Raw genomic sequence first — 25834 nt, 5'->3', positions numbered from 1 at the left:
GAAACTGAAACATTGTTTGCAGTGACTGGTTGTTTGTCTATTTGATAAAACTGAGTATAAAAAATTAACAAATGTCCAGGAGGTAGTAGCCGATTGAGACTGAGCGCTGGAGTTCTGCCTCCAGATGGTCAGACGCACAAATCCAAATGAGTAAAGATTCAAAACAAACTGTCATTGATTTAAATGAGATTAAAGCACAGATGTTATTGTTCTGTTATTAAGTAAGTTTGGCAAAAGAGCTGGAAAATAAAGTAGGTTAAGGTTTTCTTAACCTATATATATATATATATATATATATATATATATATATATATATATACAGTGTATTTAAATATATATTTAGTATATATATTTATATATATGTGTGTGGAAAGACCTCAGACTTCTCAGTCCAGAAAAGCGCAGTGCTAGGAACAGCTAAGATACTGCGCAAGACCCTCAAGCTCTCAAGGTCCCAGGCCTCTGTTGGAGGACCCGAGCTTGGAGGAGAAACCACCCGTGGAAGGGTGAGAGGGGCATTTTCTATTTTATTTATTTACTTACATGTGTGTGCGTGTGTGTGTGTGTGTTTCAGGGGGTATTTTGTGAGTGGAATAAGGACAAAAATAAATAAAAAAAAAGTCTTCCAAACATCCTGACATGCAGTTCTGATGAATTTCTCTGTAAATCAACCAAAAAATGATCAGTGTGAACTGGAGTTTCATTTAAATAGTCTAGATTAACCAGGTCAGACTCACATGGGTTGGTAGATGTCTGTGAGCGTTTTGTTGGACCCTCCACAGCTGTGTGTGTGTGGGTGGCTGCCTCCACCCATTAGAACGGGTCATCTCTCTCTCATGAAGAGTTTTCACGGCTGTGGAGCGGATTAACAGCAGCAGAGACACAGATGGAGCAGCTGAGATTATTGGGCAGCCAAGGGCGGAAGAAGGAGGGAATCGCGAAGAGCAGACCATTTGCATCACTTCAGCATTTCTTTGCGTCGCAGAGCTGATGCCTGTCTCCAGAGGATCAGAAGAACAAGAGAATTGCGGCATCTAATCCCAAGTGACCTTCAGAAGCGAGGAGGGCTCGGCTGATTTAGTAAAGTTGTAACTGCACCAGGTGTTTGGCGTGAAGAAACTCTGAAACTTTTACAAACAGAGTTGGAACATTGGATTCTGGATTTTTCAGAAATTCAGCTTTATTTAGGCTAGAAGTTGCAGTTTCATGTAAGAATTATGGCTGCATGGTGGCGCAGTGGTTAGCGCTCTTGCCTCACAGCAAGAAGGCCCCCGGTTCAAAACAGAACATCAACAGGGGACCTTTCATTGTGGAGTTTGCATGTTCTCCCCGTGTATGCGTGGGTTCTCTCCGGGATCTCCGGCTTCCTCCCCCCGTCCAAAAACATGCTTCATAGGTTGATTGGCAACTCTAAATTGACCATAGGTGTGAGTGTGAGAGTGAATGGATGTGTGATTTTGGACATTCTACCCTGCGACAGACTGGCGACCTGTCCAGGGCATCCCCTGCCTTCGCCCACAAGTGGCCAGGATAGGCTCCGGCAGCCCCGTGACCCCGAAAGGGAAAAACGGTATAGAAAATTCATCTAAGATCCTGCTTCTTAGTCGATAAAATGATTCAAAATCCCACAAAAATGTCCTCGTATGGTTGACAAGGAAGCCAACTTGAGTATGAACTGACTTTAGAGCAAAGAAAATGTTTAAAAAAAATTCTGCCTGAATGCAATGTTTTTCGATGAATAGACTCACTATTGTGATTATTGCAAACAATTGCAGCAAAACTCTACATTTTCTGTTTTTTTTATTCCTTAACAGCTCAAAGGATGGAGTAATAGTCAAAGTTCACTTTGTTGCTCAAAAATGAAAGCACAGATGGCTTATTTTAACTTGGAGATGGAGAACAACGGGACTGACACGCATGCATAAATTCAACACTGCAAACCATTTAATATATATTTGAGGATTGAAAACTTTGTTTTAAATCTTTGCAGATATTTTACAAGGTTTGAAGTTGTTTAAACTTATTTTTGTTCTATAACTTTCCAAGCTATAGTCAAAATCAGAAATTGAGAACTTTTTTGTCTCTTTCAAATCTAGGACAAAGAACAGGAAATATTATTAAAATCCTTTTGTTCTGTAGTGTTGTTAATAAAAAAAAAAAAAGCTGGAATTAAGACTCAAAAAAATTCAAAATGCACTCTAATTTTTGGTTCAATTTCAAGACATATTTCAAAATTGAAAAAATGTTGAAAAGTTAGATTGACATTCATTGTCGTTATTTTGAAAACAAAAAATTTAGACTTATGCTCTACAAATAAGTGCTTGTAATTAGATTTTTGAGGATTTATTTAGATGGACCAACTAGTACTAAGATTGTTTTCTCATTTACTAACATTTTGTTCTATAATTAGTCATTTCTGCTCATCACACTATTTTTTCTCACAGTAATCAAATTGAACTACAATTAGGTACATAAAAACTAACAAAATGCAAACCATTTACTTAGAAGGAACAAAAAAATACTTACTCTTGGGCTGTGAAACATTCAAAGTAAAGTAATTCTACAGGTTTTTTAGCGTATTTTTCCCTTTTTGAATGCTTGTGGAACATCTTGTTTCTAGATTTGGAAATCTTATTATAAGAATTCTTTGTAAGTAAAACTTACTTGCTGCATAGACACATAATTTTATACATTCTGGTTGCTTTTTTCTTAAAATTAGCGTTCTTTTCTTATTTTTAGCTTAACTCTTTATGCAGTGAAAAAAAGTGATCTGACTATCTTTGGGACTTTGAATTTACTTTCCCACAAACAAGAATACGTGTTTTAACATTATGTTAGCTTACCAAATGCATCTTAACTGTTTGCCGCAGTAATACTGTATAAAACCTTTTTACAGGGTAATTATAAAATATATGTGCTCCATATCTCAGGGAAAAACTTAAAACATGTGAGAAAAAAGTTTAAGAGTTGACAACATCAAAGTGTCTTTGTTTACCACCTGGCATTCATAATGAATTACAGCTTCCACAGTCAAAGATGCTTTAACTGGAATAAATGACTCTTTTTATGGAATGTTTACTTCCCATCTCGCCGGCTGTCTTAACAAAAGCCTGAAGGTGATTAAAAGCTAAAGAGAGTCGAGCATTAAACCAGCCAAAGTTTCTTATTTACAGTTAAAAGATTGAATGATGGCCTCAACGGCTGTCCCCCTCAGCAGCACACACTCAGACACACACAGCGCCGCACGCCAGTTGGTCCTAAAGAGGCAAATTCTTCCGCAGCATTTCCTCAACATCATAAAGCGTCTGCTGCGGAAGTGATGTTTTTTCAATCCGTCTGCTCTCGCTGACATTTCCAGACATCGCTGGCGTTATGTTGATTTGGGGGAATTTCCACACCATATGCTGCGGTATCAAACACCTACATTTAAGCCGTGCATTCCCTAATCGCTGCATCATTGCAGCTTGTTTGTCTAATGTGCCTGTTAATGTTATTTATTGAGAGTCTGCCCGCCATCCAGTTCCTCCATGCATGCTAAGAAGACAGACGTAAGATATGCAAATGGTAACGTCGGCTGAACTTCACAGCAGTAAAACAGAACATTTGCATTTGATGTAGCACATAATAAACTGAGTATTAGCATTTTAAATGCCTCAAACAAACTTGAAAAATGTGGCCTTTTCCGGTGTGGCTGTTACTGCTGCTGTGTGCGGTCAAACACACACACAAACGGGCTTTAAAACATATGGAGGGCAAAAAGGTCACAACACACAGACAGATACATGGAGGTCTGTGTCTTTCTGCCTGATATGCAAACATTTCATTATTTTGTCTAGTGATAATGCCGTTACTACTGATATCATGTTTTTGAAATGAAGAAACACATTTATAACACAAGTTGTAACAATGTGACTACAAAACGTCAACCTCTGGATCAAAATAATAATTTTTGCTGTGTTAAAGCAACAGTTATTTTGAAAAATGCAGGTGCTCTTTCATGTCTAAAGTCTGATGTTCAGGAGCTTTAGGTATTTCTGGGCACTTGAGAACTAAACTAGAGAAGAAACTGATGTTGTCTCGAAGCTCAATCTGTTGTCTTTGTTTTCTTATTTTAAGCAGGCAGTTGTAATGTGACCACACATTAAGAAACAATGAAAATAGATGGTCGGCAAGTAGAAAATATAATGCCTTCATACACAATTTTCAACTATTTTTATAGGGGTTTACATACAAAACGCATAGCCACTCAATGCACTTTGAAAGGTAAACCAGGTTGAACTTTGAACCAATCAGGGACTTGGATTTTGCAGCAACATGAATGGCGTCCCTTTTATTCACGGAAGTGCCAACCATTTAAAAATTAATCACCAATGAGAAATTAATAATTGCAGTATGTGCCCGGCTGGCATTATATGACACCAGATCTTTCATTTATCGGAACCTAACTGTGAAACTGAGATTTGCACTGTTTTGACATTTTGCACTAAGTCTCTTACAACTGTAGGTGGCGGACATACGATGGTAAACTTAAAAAAGCCCCTCCCTTCATTTTCAGTGTGAACGCCATAGGCTAAAAGAGTGTTCCAGAATGGGGCTTTAGCACGTCCTTGAACGTGCGTCACATTCCTAAGGTGAACGTAGTACTAGGCTTCACTATCAGCTCCTGTCAAATCTGAGAAAAGGAGCAGATGATACACTTCCTGTATCACAAAACAACTTTAATTCCTAAGTTCTGGGATCTTCAAACTTTAGTTTGAGAAGCAAACAGAAAAAAGAGACTTTCATTTTCTCTTCCTGGTAAAACTGGGGACGAGTTTTATAAACAGGAAAACAGCGTTTCAAATTAAAAGGTTGTAAATTTTAACAATATTCCAAACAGATTATTTTGTTTTAGATCTGCTTGTTTTCCCAAAGATTCTCAGACATGAACAAGAGGCAGAGCCTTCAGCCACCAGCACTCAGTTAAACCAGCAAAAGAGCATTTCCCCCAGTTTTAGCAGCACTCCACTGGCTCCAAAATATTACAACATATTTTGCTCTTGGAGCTTTACAAGGTAAGGCATCTACATTAATTTAGTCCAGACTTTAAAAACATGTTTTAGGATTTTCTTTTAGCAGGTTTTTGACAAGAAGTAGGTGTTTATGTTAGATTTTAGGATCTTTTTGTTTTTTTTAAATACCTTCTTTATTTACCTTTTTCTTCTGTTCATATATGTAACTAACATTGTTAAACACGTTGCGGTTTTTGTTTCTATATGTTGGTTAATAATTTTTGCTTGCTTTGCCATCATGAACTTGACATAAACAAAGAGAATAAATACATTTTCAGAATGAATGTTCTTAAACGGAGGGCATCAAGGGTCATACTTTCATAAATTTGTCATATGACTCGAATCTAGGTTTCCATACATTAAAAAGTTAATATTCTCTGGAAAAAGAAATAGGAGAATGGAAGCCTGGAGCTTTCCTGCTCTGTCCTGCACAGTTATTGAACTTAAATAAACGGAAATTATAATAGCATTAGTACAATTCAATTAAATAAACTCTGACAACCAAAATAATGAAATGGATTTAAATTACTGATGCTATATTCATACTTAAACAGAATCAAAAAATCAAATCAAATTTGAATTAAAATGTAAACATTGAATGAATGGAATAAAATGAACTGAAATAAAAGTGAATGAAATCAAATTTAATACACTGTCAAGACCAGTGATTGATGGTGGATGACATACACAAAAACAGAGCCTTTTGTTTGACATAACTCCTTGTTTTTGTCCCGTGGCATTTAGAAGTTCTTTAAACAATGAATTGAACAGATAGTTTTTACAAATGAGGAAAGCAAAAAGTACCAAAAATAGGATTTTAACTATGTTTAGCTTGAAAGTACCAGACTTCAATCTACAGAGAGATATTTGTACAACCCAGATCCTAAACGTTCTCCCTATGTGTAACCCCACCCGCTCACCCTCACCCCTTCTGACCATCTTTAATCCTACATGGTAAGCTCTCCTCCTCGCTCCTCTTCATCTCAAACATGCTTGCTCTCATTCCCGCTTGCAGAGACCCGGCTTCATTTTCTGGTCGTGTGCACCTATTGCGAGGGGGCGAAGCAGACACAAAGTGACACAGGACGCAGAATGGGGAGGAGAAGGCACAAGGTTGGAGCTGCAGCCTGAAAGGAGGCGATGGGAGGTATCTGATTGTCCAGAGCTGAAAGGGAGCGTTAAAAGGAGAACCTTGTTGCAAAAGCTGGTGGGCTGGGCTGAAGGCCGGTTAAGGGCTGGTGATGTGTGTAACCCTGTTTGTGTGGGTCTGACGAGCAGGAGGACACTGAATGATGACCAAAACCAGGATGATACAAGGGAGGAGAATTGCAAAAAATAAAAGGGAAGGTTTGCAGGAATAATGATAGCTTAATCTGTGTTTCATGTGAGATTAAATATGTGGAACACCAATATAAATATATATATTTACTTTGTTTCTAATGCTTTTTTTGCACTAAATGACTAAATATATTTATTTGACCAAAAGACATATTTACTGTGCAAAATTCTAACTCTGTTAGGCACAGATTGTAAAGCAGAGATTAAACTAACTACAACTTTGTAACCTGTGACCTGTATTTAATCAAGCGATGCACACCTTGATCCGCTGTGCTTCAAATAAAAAATAAAAAAAGGATTAAATCAGAACGCTTTGAAACAGCACATTCATATCAAGAAAGAAGAACTTTAAGATATGTTTCCTCATTACTGAAATGTTCATTTGACTTGTTTTGCCTAATTAACGTCAGTGTCTTCCCAGAACAAAACAGCCCCAACAATAATAATGAGGACCTCAATATTCATGTTCCAGGAGACGATTGTGAGGTCTGTAATTAATGAGAATTCAGTCGTTTAATCTCATTAATTAAAGGCTTGCTGTCATTTGAAGGTTTGTTTACTTCTCTGAAATGTGAAATCCCATTGATTTACCCAAAAGGGAGAGAGAGAAAAGGGGAAACTCTGAAGGAATGAATCCGGCTCGTAAAAGTTGCAGTTGTACTTTTTGAATGTTAAGAGTGTAAATCTTCTAGGTCTCTTTGATGGCAGCTGCAGGGCTCGTGTTGCCGTCTTCCATCTGTCGCTCAAATGCTTTAAATCTTTGTGAGACTCCTTTTAGTGAATCTTCAAAGTAGGTTTTTTGGTGTCTTTGGTGAGCAAAATGAAAGCTCCATACATCCATGGGCATTCAGTTTAATGTACTGCAAACCTCCTCTAGTAAAGATAGGAAGACAGCTATAGAGAAATAAGCAGGGAAAATCTAAACTGATGATTGTTTTTTTCTACAAAGAGACACTTTGTAAAATCTGCACCAGTAAAGTTTTTTTCTCCATCTATTTTTTGATGATCTTGACCATCTCATCAATTTATCCGCTAATCATGACAGACCTTTGTGTCTGTTTTTGTTTATTCGCTCCTCATCTGTGGGGTTGCCACAGTGAATCATCTGCCTCCATCTCACCTTATTCTCTACAACTTCCTCACTCAGCATCCTCACGTTGATCTTCATTACATCAATGGCTTCCTTCTAGATATCTCCTGCCCCAGCTTGAGCACCATCCCTCCTCCGATCGTGTCCTAAACATCTCAATCTGCTTCCCTGCATTTATGGATTCCTTTCTGATCCCATCAATCCGTATTACTCTCAAAGAGAATCTCAACATATTCAGACCCTGAGAACTTTATTTGTGTCATTCGTAAACATGAAAAAGCCATCGGAGCAGAAGGGACAGTATAGCAAGAAGAGAACAAACCTTGCTATTAGAAGAATAGTCGGTAGGCTGGTTGTCTGCAGCATCATCAGAGAACACAGAGTTTGAGCCAAGCACCGTTCTCAAATCCTTATTTTCAGATTGAAATAAAGGTTGTTTTGAAAAACGGTTTTTAATTATCAATTTTTCTGCTGCCCCTTTTGTTTTTTGTTTTTCGATTCTCAGAACAAAACATGACTGGCAATTTTTTGCGACAGATTGGACACCCGTCCAACAACACAGAACATCAATCCCTTCATCAAGTCATATGGGAGGCAACAGTAGGAAAATGTGAACATTGTAAAGCCTTAGAGAAACCCCACGCCAAAATTGTTACAAACTAAAGGTTTTTTCAGGAAATAAAAAATGTCAAGGGTCTAATTAATAATAATTAGTGTTCTTCCAGTTTCTTTTATACGTTAGCATTTACTGACTCAAAGAAAAAGTAAGATTCTTCTTATTTTCCTTTTAGCAGCAGAATTAAATCTTAAGAAGTCCTATCTTTTCATCCTTTCACCTCCTCCTCCTCCACCTCCTACTTCTTCTCTCCTGTCACAGAGTTGTTTACATTTATAATCCAAATCCATTTGAATGTTTGTACTTTTTCACATGATTTTGCTTTTATTTTAATTATGAGTTGTGACTGGCAGTGAAGGTGAAAGGCTGGGAACTCAAAATTTTTGATTACTTAAAAGATTAGTTTGGTTTTGTTTACACTAAGATATTCATGAGTTTTCAAAATGTACTAAGGTGTTGGCTTTCTAAGACTTGATCATCTTGACACTCTTGACATGTTACATTTACAAACAGGTTCAAAAACAAGAACTTTTTCCTTTATGTTAAACATAAAAACTATGGCCTATGATTTTCTCTTAACATGTTTTAGACATACAGAGCAGACTTAAGCATCTGATTCCACAGCAGCAAATATGTACCTTCAATCTTACCTCCAAGCATGAATTTGCATCTATGAGGAGGGGTTTAATTTTTCCAAGCAAAAAAAAGAAGAGTGTCATTTTTGGAGAGACTAAGTCGCATGGATGCTTCTGTCAAACTGGGTCTTCATGACCTCTGGGTTTGCCTCAAGATAGAGCACAGTGTTCTACAATTCATGCTTACGTGTAGGGAAGGAGTTTAAAAAAAAGCTTTTTAATCTGTTTTTGTTTTACCCATTTAAGGTTTTTTGTTAATTAAATAACCAGATACGGCTTCATCACTCCTGTCAGAGATTTGCAATTTTTTAAAACTTCTAAATATTATTAAGCTTATTGAAATTTACGTAAACAGAAACTTCCATTTGTGTTTATCTGAAGAAGAGAGAAAGTATCTCGGTAATATTTTCAGTTCAGCTACTTTCGAATACAATAAAGGGGTTTATCAGAGGTTGGAGCAGGAAGTTGAGCATATTGTGTTTTTGTCCTGTATTTTTTACAGTCTTATTTTTAATAACCTTAAATTCTGTGCAAATTCATATAAAACAACAAAAGGGACAGTTTTTTCTCAAAAAAAAAAGTTTCAGATTTATTTTAGCAGGGATCAGGAACAAAATGTGACTGAAAGGAGAAAGTAAGACTACAATTGATGAAGATTTAGAATGGAGGCACTTTTGGCCATTTGACTGTCCTCAGCTGGTGACATAAAGCAAAACTTTCTTAAATAAGTGTCTTTGGTTTAACAGCTGATGTGCAAAACACAGAGATGTAAGGAACTCCTAATTTTTGGGCAACAAAAAGAAAAAGGGCGGCAGAGATGCACCCCTGGAGGAAAATAAAAACCTGAACTTGTTGGATAAAATCAGTAAGAGGAGAAAAAGAGTGAAACAATCGGTGAGAGGGAGAGAGAGACAGAGGCACGAAAAGAGGGATAAAAGGAAAAAGAGGAGCTTACGCAGTGAAAAGAGCACATTATGGACGACCTGCTGCGGCAGTAGTGTGAGGGGAATGGTGAATAACTGCCTTCATTTGGGCCAACGTCCTGGTGGTTGTTTGGAGCCGGAGGCCTCAGATGGACACACACACAGAAAACAGCAAAACATGCCAAAAAGAAAAAGGAAACGTTAAAAAAAGCTGTACTCCCTGCACAAGTTTCATACCTGCAACACATACACAGACACACAATTATCCCTCTCTTTCACACATTTTTCCGCATTGACCGGATTAGGAACACTTTCTCTTGGGTGTGCCAGGCTGCCCCTCTCACAAAGAAACACTTGGGGACAGGATTAGTAGGCTTACAGCGGATTCACATATGTCCAGTTCAAGCAATTGGTATTCAAAGCTTTAGACCTTCAAATGCCACCAAGAGAGAGCAAAGCCGAGCAGCGCTTTTCTTTGCATTTGCAGCACCTTTATGAGGAGGCCTCCTTTGCTGGCCCAACAATGCGCCCGTGAATACACATTTTTACTGTTCTAGCAGGGGGATCCCAAGACGGGGCGACGGGCTCGACCAGACTTTGTTATCCAGGTTTGAAGTGCTGACTGGGTGGGAGCAGAAGGACAGGCAGGCAGACAGACAGATGTAGGGCTGAGGGGCTTCAGTTACTTCCACATGTTTTTGTTGGTGGTCAGTTCCTCCACTTCAGATCTGGATTCAGATCCTTCAGAGTGAAGAGGCTTTCTGTAGCTCACTACATGGACAATACTGAGTCAATATAGTGTCTTCTTAGAATATTTTAGAGCAAAAAGACTTCAAAGGTCAGCCGGTGTCATTCCTTCACATCATTGTCATCTTGTTAGTTTGTTTTTTTAAACCTTGATTTCTTGCAGTTTTGATCTTTCTTTTGGTTAAATATGACATCTGTGGAGGCTGGAGAGCAAAAACCACACTGAATAAAGCTTTGCAAAACTTGAAAAATATATATATACATTTTAAAAATGTATAAATAATAATGAATGAAGAAAAACTGAAATTTAAGGTGAAGAAATAAAACAAAATATATAATATCTGACAAGAAACAAAAGACCTGAACTGCAAAGGTCCTTGTGCCTGACAGAAACAGGATGATTTACAGGAAAAACCTTTATCACACACCCAAAACAAAAAAATAGAGTAAATGCAGAAAACAAAAAATACAGATGCACATAGACATAGATACAAAAGATATAGATACACATATTTTTAACTTTGCATAGAAAAGGTAACTGTAGTCTTCTCGGTTTTTTTTAATAATATAAGCTCAAGCAACTTTTTATGCACTGCCTGGCAAAAAAAGACGTTAAACAAATAACAATAATAAAAATATATACAAGCTTTTTTTATAAGAATGCATTCAGTGGATTTTTTAATAATAAAAAAGACAACAATTATTTACGTACATGAAATGAACATCTAAACAAATCCACCTTGACAGTTATTTCTAATTATGAAAAAAAGTTATTTTTTTGTTTGGACATTTTTCTTAAATACTGTGAATTAAAACAAATTGCTTTTAACAGCATGTGTGATAAAACTAAAAGAATAAAATTACTTGGATGTTTTTCCCTACATTTTAATACTTAAATGGGAATTTTAATCATGTTTTAGCAGAACTAATCACTTTTTTTTTTTTAAAACAGTTCCACAAACTTTCACGCCTCTAAACTGCGCCCTCGCCTATAGAGCTCCTTCTCCGCTCGGACAGATCCCATGTTAGGCCCAGCAGACGCCGCGGAGGCCGCAGAACCGGAGAACAATTTCCTCTGGTGAGCCACCGACACACGCACGACATCATGATTTGACTTTAAATCAATGTTTTCAGCGGCTTCCAGCTTGTTAACGTCTCCTCTTTACTTCCATCACTCAATACAGCTTCACTATTTTCTGCTCGGTGCAGTCCTGTTCAATCTTCAGGCAAAATCCCGCAAACGATGACAAACTTGACCAAAACAAATTTAATCTGTGCGTGAAGCTGCTCCGATGTGGAGGGGAGAACTTTGACCCCCCCTCTGCGTCCTGACAATGGCAGTGAATGGATGCGCACCGCGGTCACTGGGACTGTCAAAGCCCACCGCCCCCTTTCTCGCGGGCGCGTCATCTTCCTAACCAGGCGTTATGAAAAGGAGAAGCTCTTTTGTGTGTCCGTTCGTATAAATACCCTCCATCGGCGTACTACTCTCTGCAGACACGGAAAGACAACGAAACCGAGAGCTCGCCGCAGAGATTAGAGACAGAGTGGGACAGAAGGCGACGTCAGGTGACCAGAGAAGGGGAGAAACGGAGAGAAGAGGGGAGGGAAAAGAAGAGAGTGACAGCAGAGAGGGAGGAAGCAAGCAGCGACCTCCTACAACTAACTTGGAGGCAAACCCATAAAATGCATTCAGACTCCAGCCCGAGCAGCAGAGCCTCTTCCCCGGACATGGACGACATGTTTCTGCAGCATCACCACCACCACCACCACCACCACGGCGGCTCCTCTGTCTCCTCGTCCACGCAGAGCGGAGAACAGCAGCGCCAGAAGTTGAGCAGCGGAGAGCTCCTGCGCTCTGGAGACCCCAAGTCTGTGGGAAGCAGCAGCAGCAGCAGCAGCGGAGGAGGAGGAGGAAGCAACAAGTACAAACTGAAGAAGCAGGTCACCGAGGAAGAAATGTACCAGCTGCGCCTCAAGATTAACGGCCGGGAGCGCAAGCGCATGCACGACCTTAACCTGGCCATGGACGGTTTGCGCGAGGTGATGCCGTACGCGCACGGGCCCTCCGTGCGGAAGTTGTCCAAGATCGCCACACTGCTTCTGGCCAGGAACTACATACTGATGCTCACCAGCTCTCTGGATGAGATGAAGCGGCTGGTGGGGGAGATTTACGGGGGCCAGCACTCAGCCTTCCACTGCGGCGCCGGCGCGGGTGGACACTCCGGCGGACCCGCCGCAGCCGCCGCCGCAGCAGCAGCCGCGGCAGCCGCGCACCAGGTGCACCCTCTGCTCGGAGGCGCGCTCTCCTCTTCCTCGTCCTCCACTCTGCCCAGCGCCCTGCCGGGGCTGACGTCCATCCGCGCGCCGCACGCCCTCATGAAGGGCTCTCCGGCTGCGCCCCCGGCCCTGCAGCTGGGCTCCGGCTTCCAGCACTGGGCCGGGCTGCCATGTCCCTGCACCATCTGCCAGGTGCCTCCCCCTCCACACATCCCCATCACCTCCACAGGCCTCACGAGACTCACAGGGGAAGCGAAGGACGTCATGAAATGATGCTGAGAGGCAGCAGAGACTGACAGTTGTATGTTTGTACATATCCAGGGCAAGAGGGTGAATTCTGCCCCTCCTGTGCATGTTGCTGTTTCGTCTGTTTTCTTGTTGAACGTATGAGAAAAAAGGGTTTTTCCTCCTTGTAACAAGGACTTTAATGAAGTCTGCTGATTTTGTCAGTTGAGAGTAAAAAATAAAAAGTTTTCGGACGCCATGATCCTCCTGTTTGAGTGTGAAAGGAGGTGAAGGAGTCTGCATTAACATTTCAGTCTTTTTTCAGGCGTCATTTGGTGAAATCGATTTAAAAAGTGATCTGTGCCTTGTACCAAGGATTTTAAAACTGAAAAGTGAAGACAGGTTTGGAGTTCCCCTGGAGCGCAAATCTAACCGCAGGTTTTCTGATTTCTTTCACTCACGCTACTCTACTGCTCTCAGTTTTTGTTTTCTTTTCGTTTTCCTGCATGGAAAGGATCACCAGTTTGCCCAGAGACCCAGTGTCTTATTTTTGTACATTGTTGATGATTGAGAAAAAATATTTATTATCAAATGGCGTCTCTGGATGAAATTTCAATAAAAAACTGGGATTATGAATCATCAAAATTGTCCTTTCTTGTTATTCCCCGATGTTCTTAAAAAAGATAAAGGCTTAAAATGCATACAAGAAAAATTTGCACCAAAAACAAATTTTGATTTAAAAAATCTTATTCATTTACTTTTATATACAGTATAATAAAAAATCCAACGAAAATGTGTTGATATTTAAACCATCCCAAGCTCATATAGGATAAAAAAGAAGTCTTTATTTTTACGATTTAATAAAAATGAACAAAAATGGAAATATCATTTGTGACATAAAAAGATAATTTTTTGAGTGTTATGGTTTGTTCAAAAGATAAACGTTATTATCGTGTATGTTTAGGCCGATTTTCCTTTTGAGCGCTTTTTGTCCCTCAGCTGCGCATTGACATCTCCTTAAATTGACCAAAAATTCTGTTTTCCATCTTTCACGATGAGGAGGGAATGAAATGAGGGGCTGCAGCAGCCTAATAATGGGGCCCAGAAAGTAGAGGGAGTGAAAGAGGGAGCAGTTTGTCCTGCGGGTGGGGGTCCCATGGGTCTTCCTCCGTCTCATCTCCGCCACGACAGAATGTATGTTTGTAGAGATTACAAGTTAATTGTTCATTGGGGACCAAGAAGAGAAAATCACATCAGAGGAAAAGGGGCCGGATTACAGGGTGCTAAGATTATACATTCAGATCCATTCTCAGCGCATGCAAATGAGAAGGTGGATTAGAAACAAAACAGGAAAAAAAGTTGGGAAAAGGGGGGATCACACTCTTTTTGCAACTTGTTTGGTGGATAAAAGCTTCTAAGTTGCGAAAGAGTTGATTTTCACTGGGTTTTTTTGTCTTCAGGAATGAGCCTGTGTGCGCCTCGCAGCCTGCCAGATGGGATGTATACAGCCGAGGAGCCGCAATGGCCTTTTAACCGCGCAACACTGAGGAGGATGTTGTCAAGGGAAGCTGGCGGTTTGCGAGTTAATAGTCATGAGTTGGGGTAATTACTTAAGGTTTATTGTGCTGCAGTTTCAAAGGAAATGGACTCGTCAATGGGCCCAGAAATACTTCTCAATTCTGGCTAATTAGGCGCTGCGTAAAGCGGAGTAACTGCTGCCGCAGGCGCATTCAGGGAAGCGGGAGGAGGGGCGTGAGTAAACAAAAATAAAGCGCATGCAAATTGTGTGTTTTAGAGGACAAATGTTCATCATGATTTGTTTTAAACTTGTAAACACACAGATCTGAAAAGCAGTGACAGAGGTGCATGAATATATGCAGAGAAAAGTAAATAAAAAGTTTCATGGATGCACAGACTGATGGGAAAAAAAGTTTCCAAATAAAAAAAGTTGGATTTAGAATTATTTATGCAGCCTTTCATCTTTTTTCTTTATTCTAAGAAAACTTTAAAATGCTAAAATACAATGAACCATTAGAAAATAGATTTGCCATATACTAAAATTACTACAAATGTTATAAAAAATACATCCTACTGGAGTAAAAAAATCAGATGCGTAGAATTTTTATGAATGAAGCTGACAGGTGAAGTGCTTTTGTGTGCAGGCGGTCAGTGATTCATGAATGGACTTGTGGTTTTCATCTCGTCTTTTCAAGCCGGTTGACAAACGACTGACCCTTTAGGGAGCACACACCTGTTACCGCAAGCCACTCAAGGTTTATCACTTGGAGCAACACTGCTTTGTTCATACTGTCCTCACACACACAATGACAGGGCATTTTTACACTCCAGTGGGCAGATTGCACCAAGCTGCCAAAATTGTTTTGTTTTTTTTCAAAGACACAGATTGCAAACTTTACATACAAAAGACAATCTATTGCAGGCTCTCAGGCCTGATGAATTCCTGCCTGTGTGAGGGCTCTGCTGGTTCCGGTCAGTGAGCCGCTGCAGGACCACCGCCTCAGGACAGCAATCAAAATAAATATCAGTTGAATAAAGAGCAGCGGAGCCACAGCTAGAACAAAAGCAGTTGAGGTGATAAGTTATTGACTGGGCTGACAGCCTGAACGAGGCTGATTATTACCGCCTGGTCATGCTCTGAGTGTGTGCGTCTGTCAGTGAAGCAGGTGCAAAGGCCAATGCCTCTGTGAGTCTACCTCTCTGTCGACCCTCGGGGAAGCCCAGGGGCCCTCTAGCTGTCCTCAGCTGATTCCACGAACTAATGTTTAACCCATACTGCCAAAAACAGAAAGCATATTTCCATCATAAGAGCGCCTTGCCATCGCCATTAGCAACCAGACACATTTGCATGTTAATTGTGTAGTTATAAGTGGAGCTGACATCTCCCTTTGTCCAGGTGGGGTCACGGGAAGTGAGAAGATGGGGCCGCTGAGTGACATTCATGTGTGTTATTGTTTCAGGCGGGTTGTGTCATCTGTCATCACAACACACTTAAACAGATGGAAAACACAGATCGGGTTGATTAATTAAGGTGTTTTTGTCTTTAATAGAAAGATTGAAATTAAGATTTCATCCATTAATATGAAATACAGACTAACTCTGCATGGGAGCAAATGCAAACAAGTTTGGTTATACCAGCAATCCCTGTTTTACAAAACTTTATTTCAGGGTCAGTGTTGTCAGGCCGCCAAACTAATGAACAGCTGGGGTTAACTGTTGTTTTGCAAGTTAAAAGGTTTTGGATCCGTTGCTATTTATATGTGAGCTTGAAAATTAAAAAATGCAGCTTAAGAATATGCCATGAAATAAATACTTTATCTATTTTATATGTTATAGAAATACGGCTGCCATAAATGTGAAAATGTGTTGAAGCTGTAATCGATTTTTTTTGATTACTGTAAAAATTAAATTAAGGAAAGTGATTTTTTTTCTTTTATTAATCCTGAGTTTCTGTGATGGTTAAAAATGTTTTCAAATTTCATCATTTAAACGGTTTGTCTGCTTGGTAAATTCTTCTTACTAACTAAATGAATGAATTATAAACTTAGAAGAATTTTAACTACTATAAAAGGATTGCTCCTTTCTCACCAAGTTGGACATAAGAGAAATCCATCAGTTATGCTTCATTTCCTTCCCTTCTATTTCTTTTTTCGTTTGCTTTAAATGTATTTAACTTCTCTGTTTAGCATAAGTTTAATTAATTCTCAAAACATCTACCTGGTTTTGCAAATCTAGCAGCAAATATAGACATTATCATGGCGTGACATGGGTGGAAGGCAATGGTAAGAAGTTCTAAATCATAGGAAGACAGAAAAAAAATTCATAAATACAAAAGTAATAGAATAAAAGTGCTCTAAAATTTATTAAAAACAATATTAATAAAATTAAGATCTCTGAGACATTTATTTTGAAATGGACAGCATCACCTCTTAGTTTTATTAAATATTTGGGCATTTGCATCATATTTTAATGAGGTCAGTTTTTGGTATTTTAGTCATGTGAGCTGTTTCAACACTATTTGAGTTTAAAAAAAAAGTTGTGATTTAATCTCCTCAGCAGCTTTGAGCCCCTTTTGGCTCTTTTGCCTGTTCCTTTATTGGTTGCATTGGTACTTATTTTTATGTGTCTGAGGATAAAAGGTTTTTTTTCTGCATTTACCTTAAACGTGCTGTTAGAACAAGCACCAGTATTAATTATAACACTTTAAAGTAAATAGATATTCTTCCTGACAAAACAAAAAAGCTGTTTGCTCACTTTTACTTGTCCACATACAGCCTAGTTTTGTGGAAAAAAAATCCTCCTGATATAAGGCTCTTCTGAGCATGTGTGTGTGTGTTTCAGCTGTAATGTTCTCCTACAGTGACTGACAGATGGCGTTCAGCGCTTGGCCGTAAATGTGCTCTCTGAGTGTTTGTCTGTGTGCCAGTCGCCTGTAGTTTGGAGACTACCCGTGAGAGTTTAACTGCCCTGACACTGCTCAAAACAAACAGCCCTTGATTGTCAACCATGTTCGATGCGCAGTGTCAGCCTGTGCTGTGTGTGTGTGTGGGTTCATGTGTACGTGGTGGCCTTCTGGAGAGAGGAGCAGAGCAGATGTTAATGGGAGAGACATATCTCTGGCCACCGCATGCTCCGAATCTTCCCAAAGGAAGAAGTCTTGCAGCCTGATGACACCAGGAAAATGGAGCAGGACAGTTCCTCACTAAAACTGAAGAGCACAGTGCACACCTTCCTGCTTTTACCTCTTTTGTGAACACCAACAGTCCTTTCTGGAGGGGAAATTTAGACTAGAAGATTGGTGAAGGCTCAACCCTGTCTTAATAAAGATATCTGCTCCAACTTGTGTGATGTTTGCGTGCCAGCTCTAGGCCTGGCAGAGTGCTGGGTGACAGTCCCCTCTCAGCTGGGGGGGAGTCTGGCGACAAAGTGAAACATGATCGTGAAGAGAGCGAGCCGTGGCCGAAGCCAAGAACAGATCACACAAATGAAGAGATCAGACTTTGTCTTTGAGCGCTCCAGTAAAAGAAAAAACACATACAAATGTGTTTGAAAATGTTCCTGCTCTGAAAAAAAGGGACGGCAAAGTTGAAAAATTAAAGCAGTTTGATCATAACCCAAGTTTTCTCAGGCTTTGAAGGCAACATGAGGCTCTTCTGAGGATGAAACATCAAACAATATTCTTCTGGTCATTAGTGCGTAGAAAAATGACTTTGCTTTTGCTTGCTCTGATTTGGAAAGTCCACCACCTTCCAGCATTGTACCATTTTTGTCTTTTATAACTAGAAAATCTATTAAAACGGGGAAAGTTATGGTCTGGGATCCAAAAGAATTCTACCATATTTGTATTTTTACCTCACTGAGTTGCAACTAGCTCTCTGTATCTCCATTTGTCAAAAGTTTTGTTCTTACTTTTAATACTTTAACATCAGGCCTGGTTTTGATCATACATAAATCCTTTTTTTTAATGGGATGAGTAAGTCATTTGGCAGTCGAGCTTTCCAATTCTATATGTTTATGCTGTGCAGACTGTTGATTCGTCAACTGTTGTTTTTTATCTGAAATAGCCCAGCCTTGGTACAGAGAGTTCATCTTAGTATCTTTCACACTTTTCCAGCATAGCTAATACAAACTGTTGTCACGGAGTTCTTAAATCCATCCACAAAAACTTGTTGTGCCTGACAAGTCCACTGAAAACATATTTACGGACAGTTTTGAAAGTCATTTGTTTTATTGTCATCATGTCTTCTTTTTTGTTTTTTGGCTTCTACCTTTAGGGGTTGCCACACAGGAAATCTCTATTAAATCCTACCTGCAGAGTCCTTACTCACACCAACCGCCCTCCTTCACTACATTCATGACTCTTTGGTCTTCCTTGGGCCTCTCCCCGGTAGCTCCAACCTCAGCATCCTTTGTCCAACATAATCACCGTCTCTCCTCTCAATGTGTCCAAATGGTTTCCCAGTTTGTTTCCCTGCATTTATCTCCAAAGCTTCTAAAGTGAGCTGTTCCTCTAAGGGCTTTATTCTTGATCCTATCCATCCTCATCCCTCCAGAAGAGAACCTCATCTTTAGTTCTCATACCTCCAGCTCTGCTTCTTGTCTTTCTCTGAGAGAAATTCTCTCACCATCTGAAAACCAACAAAATGGCTGCCCTCACCACAGGTTAGAGTCTCATATTTACACACAGATTGTCTGTCTTTCTAAGGCTGACCTTCTTTCTGTTCCGAAGCAAACCTCCACCTCTTTGGATGATCCTCCACCTGCTCTCACTACAGATCACAGTGTCATCTGCAATCGTCATGATCCACTGAGATTCCTGACTTACCTCAAATATCAGTCTGTCCACTTACCTGACTGTCTCCGATCCACCACCAAGTCTCCTTCCCTCCTTTCCTAATTCCAGGCGATACACCGAGTTCCTTCCTCCTAGGCTCCATGATCACTTTGGCTGTAAGTGTCCAGTGATTTGAGAGAACCACCTGATATCCCACAGTCTGTTTCTACTCCTTACTGAAAGCCAAACACCACTCTGCCTTTTTTACATTTTGAAGAAACTTTATTGACCTTGAATCACTTAAAGTACACATTGTAGACAGAAAAATTACACAGGTTCATAAAGCCTAAATGCACTTTAAATACACAAAAAGGGATACAATTTCAAAGATAAATACTTTTCAAATACATGCAAACAAAAAATACATTTTCAAATATTTAAAACATCCCAAGGGAGTTAGCTTCCATTCTGAATTGAGATAGTTCTTCACCTCGTCAGATCTGCAATAATGTTCTTAACCCTTGTGCTATCCTAGGCACTCTAACATTGAGAGTTGGGTCATCTAGACCCACTAGACAGTGCCCTGAACCTTTTTTCTTCAATGATTTTTGATCTTCACTGGTGTCCATGGATTACATGAAATCTTTCCACCTTAATCCACCTTTGTCATGGTAGGGAGAACACGTCAATGTAAGGGTGGGGTCATCTAAGATAGCACAAGGGTTAAAAGCAGAGTCTCTGTGACTCTTTTCCTGGTTCAAGATGTCTTTAGGTCTTGTCTATCAAATGTGTGTAATTATTACACACCTGATTAACCAGAATAACCATCTTTTAGTGTCTGAGTTTCTCTGTGAGCAGTCTGTACATTACAGAACAAGGATTGACATGAACATTAAAAACAACGTTGTTCATTGTGGTTCTAATTTCTTTCCTCCACTTGGTCCTACTCTGCAGACATACATGTTAATCCTGAGTGACAGAAGCTCATGCAACTGATTTTTCTTTTTTTGCATAAATACTCAGAGGCTGTTAAGGCCCAGAACAGTAATGAGGGCATAGCTGCATTCACTGAATTTGGCTTTTTATTGTTGAAAAATAATAGATCATGCAGTGGTGACAGTAGTTTTTTTGTTCTCTCCATTCTGTCATTTCAACAGATGTAAGCAGAAATGATCTAAATTACCTGCAAATTAATCAGAAATAAAGAAATATATTTTTTGTCTAAACAAGTCCAATGAGTGACGAAGCTCTTAAAGTAAACTATATTCTTTGTTTATTCTTTGTTTTTTACAGAAAATAACATATTTCTAGTTTCCTTTATGTTTCTACAGAACTCAAATAAGACAGACTCAAACAGGCCTTTGGGAATAGATTTAGCATCTCTGCTGGCAGAGCCGTAACAGACATTACACCCTCCAGCTTGAGGTACGTGGCTTGGCATCGGCCCACATTCACCCCCTTCAGTCATACTAGCCTTGCTGCCGTCCATCAGCTGGCACCATAATCCACCCCCCCCCCACTCCCTTCAGTTTGTTCTCTGTCTGATCAGGTGTTCAGCAGATCTAAAAGAGGTTTTCAACAGGGAGCCTCAATCATCGTCTCTGAAGGTTTCATACCTTTCCATTGGATTTCATCAGATCGGTCTCTGATTGTGTGATGTGGCAACTCAGCTGACCCAGGCGTTACACCGCTACCTAACCCTCCCTGTGGTTTGGCGATGTTAAAGCAGACATTAGCCTCATCCATCTGGCCTGGATTCAGCTGGCAAGTTCAGACCTCAGTAAAGTTGCTGCCAGGCGGACTCCGTCACAGTTGGTGATTTTGATCAATATCAACATTATCAACACCAGGACAGCTTGTTGGAGAACAAACAAACATGTTAATAATGTGTCAACACGCGCTGGCATTCTGGACACGGAGGTGGATGGTGGAAACAGGAAAGTGCTACATAAGTTTCCATCTTTCTCTGCTTCTCATTTACCAGTATATTTGTGTATTTCAATAAACAACAAAAACAAAACTTCTACAAAATAAAAGCACAATATCTCCACTGATCACAGGGCAGCACAAATACTAAATCCTCATTTAATCTGCTGCAAACATTCAGACAAAAAAAACACACAAGGAAGGCTCTAATTACAAGCAGGCATTATCCTGGGTGTGAAAGCAGAAGTGACAGCAGCAGAGTCACACTCCCACATGCACACACACAGACAACAGTTGTATGGGCCAGAGTCATCATATGGACAAATCACAACTGCTCTGGCTCAGTAATGTCTGGCAGATGTTAACGCTTTGTACTTAATGACTCCCCCAAGACCTCACCCAGTCAGACAGGACGGAGGGTTCTGCTGGGGGATGTGTGTCTCTGATGTCTGTGTGCATTGGTGTGTAGAAAATGATGATCTTGAAATTAATACATGTGATTAAACCTTGTTTGGAATCTGCAACATTTGAGACTGATGTGTCTCCATTTAATGAAGAGATTTCAGCAGTTTGAAACCATGTGTGTGTGTGTGTGCACGTTGTGTTTGTTAAGCTATGTACACACCAGGCAGTTAACACACATTTTTGGATGCGCGTTTAGTCCATGGTGTTCACACTGGACAAGCAGGAAGGGGCTTCTTTTTCTTTAGCTACTGTTTACTAGCACATGTTAGCTACCTACAGTTTGAAAAGGCTCGGTGCAAAATGTCAAAGCTGTGCATGTCTCACAATTTGCGGATGAAATGGAAATGGTTCGGTTCTTGCTAGCACCCTTGAAATAACAAATATGGATTACCATCATGTCACCCCCTGCTCCAGGATCCCCGCCTGCATGACGGCTGCTTCCATCAGATCAGAGTCCCTGATTGGTCAAAATTTGATCAGGTTTAGCTGGCAACACGGGTTCAATGGCCATGTGTTTTGTTCGCAGAGCCCAAAAATGGTCGTAAAAACTAACGTGGCCATGTGCAACTACAAGAGTTTTGAACACTGAAGCCTGAAACTCAGGTTTATGTGCGTCAACATAATAATGTGCATTGTAATGGATGGTGTTTATATTGTTTTATAGTGTGACTTTAAATGAGAGTCATTACATACACATTAATTTACAAATCCTTTTTTCATGTGGTGCTTGGGGGCAGAGCCTAAAAACAAAGTAAACAACAAATATTCCTAATGAATTATTTCACAAAAGCCAAAGAAGGGCAAGTTAAATAGGATTTTATGATATATTTTGTGACTTTTGCGATTTTTGTGTCTTCCAACTTTCAGTTCCTTGAAAAAAAACAAAGACAACTTTTGAAGTCCTTCCTTTTTTGGAGATAATGTGTTGACACTATCTCTAATGCTGTGCTAAAAATTCCTTATGATCTTTGTAGTGACATGTATTCAGAAACAGCTCACTTTTGATTGAGAAAGGTTTTTAAGGTCTCATATTTGTTAGACTTGACATTTAATTCTTAGCATTGATCTTTGGCAATATTACACTTAAGCTTAAATAAATTTGAGACTTTCTTTGGTTATTTTTGCATTTAAAGTGAATGAGTTAAGTAGGACAGCTGCACGATGGTGCAGTGTTTAGCATTCCTGCCTGACAGTGAAAAGGCCCTGGTTCAAATCCTAAGTGGGAACCTTTCTGTGTGGAGTTTGCATCCTCTCCATGTGACCTTTAGTAATTGTTTTATGCTTTACCTTTTAATTTGTTTCACAAAATTGTGACATCTTTGTTGAACAGCTTGTTGTTTTTTGTGGTAATTTTTTTACGAGGTGTATCTTTTATTATGTTAATCTTGTTTGGTTTTACAGTTAGAGTACACCCTTAGGCTTAAAGGCTTAAACTTTCAAAAACGCATCCAACCAGGTGGAAATACAAACAGATGGTGCTCAGATCTAAAGTTAAAGCCGATTTGGTTGCATCTACACTTATTCCAACAAAACAGCTGTTATTTACCTTTTTTTCTTAAATTGCTTGAAATCAATCAATCAATCAATCAATCAATCACTCAGTATGGAAAACAGTGTAAACAAAGAACTAATTTTAAAAGCCGATCTTTCCTATAGTTCTTGGTTTCATAGTAGCTCTAGATTGCTGTTTTTCTCTGTTAAGATTGTTAACAACCGCAGATCAGATAGTCATTAAATGCATTTCAATGAAAACGATGGTAACCATGATGCTAAACACCAGAAGGAAAAAGACCAAAATAGAATTTTAATGATGCTGTAAAAGGAAACGGACCACCCCAGGAAAGGAAGACCAAGCGTCACCTCTGCTGCGGAGGATAAGTTCATCTGAGTCACCAGCCTCAGAAATGGCAGGTTAACAGCAGCTCAGATTAGAGAGCAGGTCAATGGCACACAGAGTTCTAGCAGCAGACACATCTCTACAACAACTGTTAAAAGGAGACTGTGTGAATCAGGCCTTCATGGTAGAATATCTGCTAGGAAACCACTGCTAAAGGAAGGCAACAAGCAGAAGAGACTTGTTTGAGCTAAAGAACACAAGGAATGGACATTAGACCAGTGGAAATCTGTGCTTTGGTCTGATGAGTCCAAATTGGAGATTTTTGGTTCCAACCACGTGTCTTTGTGCGACGCAGAAAATGTGAACGGATGGACTCTACATGCCTGGTTCCCACCGTGAAGCATGGAGGAGGAGGTGTGATGGTCTGGGGGTGCTATGCCGGTGACACTGTTGGGTATTTATTCAAAATTCAAGGTATACTGAACCAGCATGGCTACCACAGCATCTTGCAGCGGCATGCTATTCTGTCCGGTTTGCGTTTAGTTGGACCATCATTTATTTTTCAGCAGGACAATGACCCCAAACACACCTCCAGGTCGTGTAAGGGCTATTTGACCAAGAAGGAGAGTGATGGGGTGCTGTGCCAGATGACCTGGCCTCCACAGTCTCTGGACCTGAACTCAATGGAGATGGTTTGGGGTGAGCTGGACCGCAGAGTGAAGGCAAAAGGGCCAAAAAGTGCCAAGTATCTCTGGAAACTCCTTCAAGACTGTTGGAAGACCATTTCAGGTGACTACCTCTTGAAGCTCATCAAAAGAATGCCAAGAGTGTGCAAAGCAATAATCAAAGCAAAAGGTGGCTACCTACAATATAACAATTTTTCAGTTGTTTCACACTTTTTTGTTATGTATATAATTCCACGTGTTAATTCATAGTTTTGATGCCTTCAGTGTGAATCTACAATTTTCAGTCATTAAAATTAAGAAAAACTTTTGGTCTGTACTATAAGGGAAGGCAAATTTAAAGATGTACTTTAAAGTCCAAACTCTTTTTCAGTCTTTGTCTGAGTTTGTTGTAGATATGACGGAAAAAATAACACTTCTCTGATGCAGAAATGTGACGGAAATTTGAGTCTGAGCTTTTCCGTTCCATGAAATTTGCAGCCAGTGATTTTAAAGAATAATAATCTTTTCCTTTTAAATGCTTATATTTGAGCTTTAGATCTTAATCAGAGTTGGATAATCCTTAAATTATAGATTTTCCCCAATTTCAATAGTTTTAAATCACCTTAGACACTTTTCTCTGAGATTGCAGATGATATTATTTGTAACTAAGAAATAAAAAAAGGGAAAATAAATTCTTTAAATTATTTCGTGTTGCTGAAAGTAAAAGTTGTGTTTAGCAAATACAGGAAACTTGTCACTTTCTCCCACCTCACTGAGAGCTGTCACTCACCCCCGCCCCTCAATTCATTCTTACTTTTCTTCGTCTGTCTGTCAAAAATGAAGAGCACCCTCTCTCCCATCCATCTGTTATCATCTCTCTTTATCTACAAATGCTAGGGGGGCTGGAGGGGCCGTCCAAAGGCTGGTCATCCCATTAGAAGCCTATTAACAGTCCCCGGGCTCTCAACTGGGGCCTACCGGTGAGCAATCCATTTGAATACCAGTCTGCTTTGCCTCCAGCAACTAAACACAGAGAGGCTGCCTGGCTGGCACAGATAGCCCAGCGTGGGGCTCCTGTCGAGACACTCCAAGGATGGGGTCTCTGTGAGAGAGTGGTGCTTTAGGACCTCCTGTCAGTCCTCTTGTTGCACCAATGGACCCAAACAGACAATGCAGAGTTTGAAAAGGCACACTTCCTTGTCCTGTTTGTATTTAAACAGCATCCGTTGTCCCTTTGGGCCACATCTGGTCTGCAGGGCTTACATGCTGCTGCTGCTTCCTCTGACAAGCTGAGAAACAGGAGCTTTAAGGGAAGGGGCAAGACCTCCCTGGATCCGACAGTTATTTCTGCGTGCTGTTTTTTTAAAGTCCAGTGATAATCCTTTTTGTTTTTTACTCAAACAGAATAAACAAGACTTCTAAACATTATTACTCACAGTGATCCTGAAGAAAAAGCAGACTTGTTCAATTTTACTGTCCCAAATTTTTCCTCAATGCATTAAGTACATTTTGTTTACTCAAGAAGAAACAACAAATGCATTGAAGACAAGGCAGAATCAATGAGTTCAATCAACCAGATGGTGAATCTCACCCAGTTCACATCAGAGACGTGGTTTGCTATTGTGCGATGATACAAGCTTGAAGAAAGGCTTGGGGTTCTAAAGTAAGTAGTTTGTGACTGACATTTTACCTCTGGTTCTGATGACCAGAGATTAAAAATGATTGAGTTAAAATATTATAACAT

The 25834-nt window shown here is 39.9% G+C and overlaps 1 protein-coding gene across 1 annotated transcript; it reads left to right on the top strand.

The window, feature by feature from the left end:
- Positions 1-11872: 11872 nt before the first annotated feature.
- Positions 11873-13544, top strand: olig3 (oligodendrocyte transcription factor 3). The gene has a single exon (XM_023963746.1). It carries the CDS (start codon positions 12087-12089, stop codon positions 12951-12953), a length of 867 nt encoding a protein of 288 aa, XP_023819514.1. The 5' UTR covers positions 11873-12086; the 3' UTR covers positions 12954-13544.
- The last annotated feature ends 12290 nt before the right edge of the window (positions 13545-25834 follow it).

This window comes from Oryzias latipes, chromosome 15, assembly GCF_002234675.1.
Source record: "Oryzias latipes chromosome 15, ASM223467v1".
Lineage (NCBI taxonomy): Eukaryota > Metazoa > Chordata > Actinopteri > Beloniformes > Adrianichthyidae > Oryzias > Oryzias latipes.
This window is presented reverse-complemented; position numbering and strand designations above follow the sequence as displayed.

What these genes read in the sequence shown, in the direction of transcription:
- olig3 (XM_023963746.1), top strand. Translation starts at nt 12,087, where the DNA reads ATGCATTCAGACTCCAGCCCGAGCAGCAGAGCCTCTTCCCCGGACATG.